This window comes from Hyla sarda, chromosome 2, assembly GCF_029499605.1.
Source record: "Hyla sarda isolate aHylSar1 chromosome 2, aHylSar1.hap1, whole genome shotgun sequence".
Taxonomy (NCBI): domain Eukaryota; kingdom Metazoa; phylum Chordata; class Amphibia; order Anura; family Hylidae; genus Hyla; species Hyla sarda.
This window is the reverse complement of record NC_079190.1, coordinates 75,381,505-75,389,856: the sequence shown is the minus strand read 5'-3', so window position 1 is coordinate 75,389,856 and position 8,352 is coordinate 75,381,505. Positions and strand designations below refer to the sequence as shown.

The following is an 8,352-nucleotide window of genomic DNA, read 5'->3' as shown; positions in this document are numbered from 1 at the left end:
TTTCTGGAACCAGTTGAGATATATATATATATTAAAAAAAGCCAGTGTGAGACTGGCGAAACGTTGTCTATGCACATGATGGAATAAACCACCATTTTCTGCAACCTTGTGGTGTGCTGCACCATATTGTTCTGTATATATATATATATATATATATATATATATATATATATATATGTGTTTTTTCCTGGATAACCCCTTTAACAGAAACGTATTCCTTATTCTTCCTCTATACCATACTAAGCGTGACTTTCTATAGTTCGTCCTGAGCTCCTCTGAAAACATGTATACTTGTGTTTTATTATGAGTCAAATCAGGTACTTTAGGTGTATGAACATGCGACATTAAACAGGCTTTAAAGATGCAAATTAATGCATATAGTAAGTGCAGTACGTGTGTGTGTGTGTGTGTGTGTGTGTGTGTGTGTGTGTGTGTGTGTAGTATAGTAGTGGCGGATAAATGCTGTGACATTTCCATGTAAAAAGTCTTATATAAAGTAATCCACTAAATCAGCAGGAATGAAAGTTGGTGTAAATGGTCTTTATCTAAGGCAGCCTTTCCCAACCAGGGTGCCTCCAGCTGTTGCAAAACTACAACTCCCAGCATGCCCGGACAGCCAAGGGCTGTCCGGGCATGCTGGGAGTTGTAGTTTTGCAACAGCTGGAGGCACCCTGGTTGGGAAACACTGATCTAAGGTCTTATTCTCTAGATTTAAATAGAAAATACCACACTCAGAAGATGGAATATGGAAAAAAAACTGAAAAAAAATGCAGATTGAAAACAGATGAGATGAAAGTGAATCTGCTGTGCAAAAGTCTAGCCACTAAGAACAAAACCCTTCCTTAAAAGAATGACTACACACAACAAAAGGGCAGGGCTATACTGTTGATAAATGGCTGACACAGTCTTCGCGAGACTCCCCCTAGAGGTGGCAAATGCTGGTCTCCACCGCAAACTTGTTCTCAAAGTGAATGATCTTTGAACAACGCTCAGCCCCTCGTTTTTGCTTTCCTGTTAAGAAATAAAGATACGTTAGATATGTATTATATACACGTTATAGACTATGGTATTTGTACTTTCAAAGCAGGATAGGCGGGGATTTAAAAGGGGTACACCGGTGGAAAACTTTTTTTTTTAAATGAACTGGTGCCAGAGAGTTAAACAGATTTTTTAATTACTTCTATTTAAAAATCTTAATTCTTTCAGTACTTATTAGCAGCTGTATACTACAGAGGAAATTCTTTTCTATTTTAATTTCTTTTTTGTCTTGTCCACAGTGCTCTGTCCGTGTCAGGGACTGTCCAGAGCAGGATAGATTTGCTATGAGGATTTTCTCCTGCTCTGGACAGTTCCTGATACGGGCATCAGTTGTCAGCAGAGAGCACTGTGGAGAAGACAAAAAAGAAATTAAAAAAGAAAAGAATTTCCTCTGTAGCATACAGCTGCTAATAAGTACTGAAAGGATTAATATTTTTTTTTTTTTTTATAGAAGTAATTTACAAAGCTAAAAAAATTTGGTGCAGCTCACAACCAAAAATCTGAGGATAGTGTGATTAAATACCGGAACCAACCGGCCAAGGAAAATCAAAGAATATAGAATATAATCACTCCTCTAAGATTTCACCTACAAAAGGTGCATAATGATATTTCAAGGATTGCAAAATTGGAATAAAATTTTAATTTATTAAAAATGTCAATATAAAAAAATATGATAAAATATATATCTTGGCACTAATATAGGAATAAACCACCACTGGGCCCTAGTGGGGATATTCACACAATATGTAAATTTTAGAACATTATTCACATTTCTGGAAAATACTAAATTGGCATCAATCTAATAGTCCGGCATCCAATGGTTTTGTAGGTGAAATCTTAGAGGAGTGATTATATTCTATATTCTTTAATTTACAAATCTGTCTAACTTTCTGGCACCAGTTGATTTAAAAAAAAAAAAAAAAAGTTTTCCACCGAAGTACCCCTTTAAAGGAACCTCTAATTTTGCTTCCGGCAGCAGGATAGGTTTTTAAATTTAGCAGGCACTTCTGATCATGTGACTTGCCCTGAGGCTACTGCGCTCTGGAGAGAGATTTTATGGAAGTCTCAAACTTGCATAGGACTACGGTCAAATCCATCTACAGATCGCGGTAGTCTTGGGGCAAGTCGTGCTCAAAAATGGCTGTGAACTCAAAGAACATATCCTGCTGCCAGGGGCACGATTAGAGGTACCCTTTAAAGAAAATTGCCCTTTAAAAGGAAAAAAAAAAAAAACACGAAATGTTTAAAGTTAAATAAATAAAAAGATATGAGCAAATCTACATTTCACTGGGTTTACATTTCACAATCCATCAAAATTGGCTGCAGACGTATCAGAGCTCAGACTCAAATGACCCGAACATAGTCAGTTAGTGAATAAGCTCGGCTATCACGCCCCCTCCCATAGACTTGCATTGAGGGGGTGGGGTGTGACATCATGAGGGTGTGGGGTGTGACATCATGAGGGGGCGGGGTGTGACGTCACGAGCTCTCGGCGCCGGCTCCAGCGTTCGGAACAGTTTGTTACAAACGCTGAGCAGTGGAGTAGCCCTTTAAATTGAAATGATAAAGAACAGACTATATATTTGTTAAGGGTCTATTCACACGTACAGTATTCTGCGCAGATTTTCTGCACAGGATTTTCTGCACAGGATTTTCTGCACAGGATTTTCTGCTGCAGATCTCAATGTAAACTGAATGACTTGAAATCCTGCACATTAAATCTGCGCAGAATACTGTACGTGTGAATAGACCCTTGGTCTTCAAAAGGTCACTAAGTTTTCCAAGTGTTCTGACTCCCAAGAAGTCTGGTATGAGAAAGTCACAGCAGATTCCTCAGGAAATTTAAACAAATGGAAAACAGTGATTTTTTTTCTTTTAACAAATAAATGGCCATTTAAGAAGATTCGGATCTGCCAAATCTTAGTGGAGATTTACTAAAAATTTACCATTATTCACAAACCATGCCCTGGTGATTTAGTGCCACTATTCCTGTCGCCCCCTTATGGCCGTGCAGCAATGACGTCACATGTATTGTTCACATGACCACCGCAGCCAACCATTGGCCTTAGCAGTGACGCTTGCACAAGACTGCTGAGGCCATTCGGAGGTGGACACACAGGACCTAGGTCTCATGATCAATTGGGGCCATAGTGGTCGAACTCCCACAATTTAGACACACATCTTTCTAAGGATGGGGACAACTTTGTGGCTGTCTTGACTTTGGTCATTATCTGGCTTTTTCACTTATTTTAGTGTTTTTTTTAATTTCAGTCAGTACCTCGAATGGTGTTTCTGCGCTGGAGTTTGTAGGTCTCCTTATCCTGACAAAGGCGGCGGATAAAGACACCCAGTTGGTCCACATTTTCGATGCGATCAGTAACTACCATCTGCTCATGAATTAAATAAGACTGAGGAAGGTATGTTCCGGCCTGTACAAAAAAGTGATGAAGGAAAAAAAGAAAATTCAATACAATCTATGAATGCAACGTTTGCAACAATATTTTCTGCATTTCACTTGCACAGATATCCACTACAGACTCACTTTGTAATCCATAATACTATTTGTTAACCTGATCATACACATATTTGGTAGCGTCACAACCATTGTTAGACGTTCTTGCCTATAGTGCTAAAACAATTGGTTGGAACAATTATTAGGCCAGCCTTACAAATATGTATTAGTGCCACACTGGTGCTAATAAGGCCTAGGAAATGGCACTCCATATCTATCCAGACTAGAGTGCAATTGTCCAAGTATTGTGCAGTAGGGCGCTATAAAGGTTATGCCCACGGCAAATCTATCAATGAATGCGCATCCTCCTGCTAGTAATGCTTGTGTCAGACCAGATTTATAATGGCGTGAGCCAGTGAAATCCAATGCAAAGAGTCCATAATGCCAGTGTAAAAATACCAAACTGATCCTACACGCTACACATCAGGATTAGAGATGAGTGAACTTACAGTAAATTCGATTCGTCACGAACTTCTCGGCTCGGCAGTTCATTACTTATCCTGCATAAATTAGTTCAGCTTTCAGGTGCTCCGGTGGGGTGGAAAAGGTGGATACAGTCCTAGGAAAGAGTCTCCTAGGACTGTATCCACCTTTTCCAGCCCACGGGAGCACCTGAAAGCTGAACTAATTTATGCAGGAAAAGTCATCAACTGCCGAGCCGAGAAGTTTGTGATGAATCGAATTTACTGTAAGTTCGCTCATCTCTAATCAGGATACATAAATGCGTGAACTGTCTAGATCAGCGTTTCTTGAACAGGGTGCACCCTGGTTGTGAAACACTGATCAAGATACAGTGGTCCCTCAACATACGATGGTAATCCGTTCCAAATGTAACCATTGTATGTTGAGGGATCCGTGCAATATAAAGTATAGGACAGTGGTCTACAACCTGCGGACCTCCAGATGTTGCAAAACTACAACACCCAGCATGCCCGGACAGCCAACGGCTGTCCAGGCATGCTGGGAGTTGTAGTTTTGCAACATCTGGGAGGTCCGCAGGTTGAAGACCACTGGTATTGGAGGTTATACTCACGTGTCCCCACCGCTCCGGACCGTCACCGCTGCCCTGGATGTCGCCTTCCATCGCTGTCGTCGCGTCCCCGGGGTGTCCCCGATGCTCCGGCAAGGCCTCTGCTTCCCCGGCATCCTCGCTCTCCGTCGCCACCATCACGTCTTTACGCACGCCGCTCCTATTGGATGACAGGACGGCGTGCGCAGCGACGTGATGACGACGATAGAGAGTGCCGACGATGCAGGGGATCCCGAAGAGGACGCGCCAGAGCCCCGAGGACAGGTAAGTGATCGTCAGCGGACCACACGGGGCACCGTAAACGGCTATCCGGTGGCAGCTGAAACAGTCTGCGCTGCCGGATAGCCGTTTATGCGATGGCTCCGACATACAAAAGCATCGTATGGTGATGCTGCCTTCAACATGCGATGGTCTCTGAGAGGCCATCGTATGTTGAAATGATCGTATGTCGGGGCCATCGTAGGTCGGGGGGGGGGGGGGGGGGGGGAAATCACTGTACATACAGATAAGTGGAGACACAACAGATGTCTGACATTGCAGTTAAATCTAAGAAATTGCACCTGCATTTATTATTACCTTAATGTTGATAAGAAGCTCCAAGAAATTCCTTGGCGGCATGACAACTGATGTATTCAGTGGAATGACATAGCACTTGTTCAGGCTGAGATCCAGGTATGCAGTGAGTTTCTGAGGAGATATAGGAGGTTGGAAATGGGTATTACAGAAAACAGTAGGATCTAGAAGCTTTACTACAAAAAGGTAGAGCAGTCACTTCACTTTTACCACAGAACGTGCACGTCATCGTATCACTTCATGCTATCTTGATACCGCTCATCTGATACCAACCATTTTTCTGAGGAGGCTCACTTTGCGAAACGTGTAGGGACATCGATTTATATTTATTTTACCATTCAATTGTTTCTGATCTTAGCCCATACTATTGTGCAGATTTTCTAGAGTAAGTACATGTTTGGGTAGGCTCCGTGATTATGGATGCTGTTTGCACTATATCCATACATCCCTTTGGTGAAGTTTATTTGGCCGTAGTGTGTGGCCACTGTGAAGGAACTAGCAGGTAAAATGCGCTTAGTTCTGCACCTAAGAGGATATAGGGGCGACTAGGATGGGATCCTGTATGGGGCCACTATTTTCAGAGAGATCACACAGTCTAGGATGAGCACTAAATACCAAACTAGAGCGAATTAATAGGGTCACTACCTTCACAAAACTCAAGTCGCTTTGTTCTTCCTGAATATTCGCTCTGGTTCTAAGGTACAAAATATTGGCACTTCCTCTTTATTCTGATTGGATGATCTGCATATAATGGTTCAATATTTTTACATTGTTTTGAGCTTTGTGGCACTCCTTAAATGGGCACTGTCAGATATAAAAACTTTTGATATGTTATAAAGCATTACAAAACAATATGTTTTGCAATTGCTTTCATCAGAAATTTCTTAGAATTTCATGGTGAAAAAGCCAGTCAAAAAAATTGCTGCTAGGTGTTCCTTCTGCCTTCTGGGACACATACCAGTCTGGCCCCGTCCTGCCGTCATCCCCTACATCATGGATGGTTTCCTTGATTGACAGCAGGTCCAGCGCTGCTCTGCTCGCTCCCGGCCCTCTCACTGCCTGTGTGAGCGCGTAGCCGCCAGGAGCGAGCACGCGCACATACATCAGGCACATCAGCAGCATCCTGAGCAGCAACCAAGATCAATAGAGTTGGTATGTGTATGTTGCGGTCCCCCGGCAGTGTTGCAGGATGGAGAAGCAGCCCAGAGTGCTCCCCGCAGGAACTGCCGACCCCCGGACAACGCCGATTGCGATGGCCCGGAGTAGCGGGGCAGGCATTGCGGGCAGACATTTAGGGTACAGTAAACTCTCTGAAACTATAACTTCTAACATGTCCTGACAGCCTGTATATCTGTATATAGCATAAAACCAGAGAGGTAAGGGTTACAGATGAGACTTCTGTACTTGGCTGACCAGAGCAGAGAGAGGGAGGTGGAGGAGGGGGAGTGGTTATGACACATAGGAGAAGAGGGACACTCCCCCTGCTTTTGGTGAACAACTTTTACAGTGAACAGCATATAAAAAGGTAATTATAACAGATATAAAGGCCGTATACTCATAAAAATTACATGTACGTGATCAGGATGAGGTACTGAGCAACATAAAACATTTTTTTTTGATCGATCTGACAGGTACACTGGTGGGCTCTTTTAGATATACTTTTTGTTAAAGGGGTACTCCGCTGCTTAGCGTTTGGAGACGGGAGCTCGTGTCGTCATAGCCCTGCCCAATCATGACGTCACGTTCTGCCCTCTCAATGCAAGTCTATGGGAGGGGGCGTGAAATCATGAGAGGCGGGGCTATGACATCACGAGCTCCCACTGCCGGCTCCAGCTTCCGGAACAGTTTGTTCCAAACGCTGAGCAGCGGAGTACCCAGTTAAGATTTTTTTTTTCTGTGATAGTTTTAATGCACACTTTTCTCCATTTTTGTGGTCTGTGATTTAGTTTACTGCAAAGATAGCCATACACCTCCAATAGCTTACAGCCAAACACTATCAGCCAAGAATCACTAATCCAATTCCCCCATAAACTCTTTTGCTAGGGTTAGAGAGTAGCAGGCTGCTCCCAGACACATATGGAAGCAGCCTATTTCAATGGAGAGGAAAAAAAGAAGAAGGTTAAAACAACATGTCCGATCCTCTTTACCCTATTTGTTAGGGGACAGTAGGCAGGTACTTATACACATAAAATAATCGGTTAGTTCCACAAACTTTTTTTTTCTAAGGTGTATGGCTTCAGATAAATATACCATGGAATACAGGTCCATAGAGTCTATAGACTCTAATGTACTAATTGTAGCCAACTAGTGCCTACTAGAGGTGAGCGAACTTACAGTAAATTCGATTCGTCACGAACTTCTCGGCTCGGCAGTTGATGACTTATCAAATTAGTTCAGCCTTCAGGTGCTCCGGTGGGCTGGAAAAGGTGGATACATTCCTAGGAAAGAGTCTCCTGGGACTGTATCCACCTTTTCCGGCCCACGGGAGCACCTGAAAGCTGAACTAATTTATGCAGGAAAAGACATCAACTGCCGAGCCGAGAAGTTTGAGACGAATCGAATTTACTGTAAATTCGCTCATCTCTAGTGCCTACATCCAGTCCATTTCCTACAGTTATATGTTCATTTTGCAGGACTCAAAATAAGCTGGAGACCACACGTTTGAGTCCCATAAAATAAAGGTGTGGGAAATAAAAGAACAAGAGTGGCGCAGTTGCCCAGAGCAACCAATCGCATGGCTTTTATTTTAATTTTAAAAAGGCCCCTGGACAAAGAAAGAAGCAATCTGATTGGTTGCTATAGGCAACTGCACCACTCTTCCTCTACACAGGTTTTGATAAATCTCCCCCATGGTCCCTAGTTGACTACTTTGGTCCATAAAACCCAATAGGCCTGGTGTCCGTATACTGGAGTCTATGTCATCCCTGTTTGACAGGTTGCAGACAAATACCCCATATGTGATGTGAACATAGATACAGAATGTACATGACTGACCAGTCCTATCACAAGTTTTAAAGATAAGGAAATAAGCGCTCCATAGAGTATTAATGTTTCAACCCAGGCGTGAGATTGGTGTGTAAAATTAGCTGCTCACCCTGGGTGGTTGTGTAGCCACATACACAACAATGGTACCAGTATATAGGATAGGTCATCTGCTGCCCTCCGGAAGGTAATCGGCAATAGAAATTTGGCTTCAGGA

General features: G+C 42.9%; 1 protein-coding gene across 2 annotated transcripts in view; it reads right to left on the bottom strand.

Annotated features, from left to right (window-relative positions):
• Nucleotides 1-393: 393 nt before the first annotated feature.
• Nucleotides 394-8,352, bottom strand: part of ITM2B (integral membrane protein 2B) — a 54,842-nt gene continuing 46,883 nt past the window's right edge. For both annotated transcript variants that reach the window (XM_056562102.1, XM_056562103.1), the window contains 3 exons: nucleotides 5,157-5,267; nucleotides 3,317-3,467; nucleotides 394-1,011 (listed from right to left, as the gene is read on the bottom strand). In XM_056562102.1, the coding sequence (XP_056418077.1) occupies nucleotides 923-1,011; nucleotides 3,317-3,467; nucleotides 5,157-5,267 (351 nt within the window). In that variant the 3' untranslated portion in view covers nucleotides 394-922. The remainder of the gene's footprint in view (nucleotides 1,012-3,316; nucleotides 3,468-5,156; nucleotides 5,268-8,352) is intronic.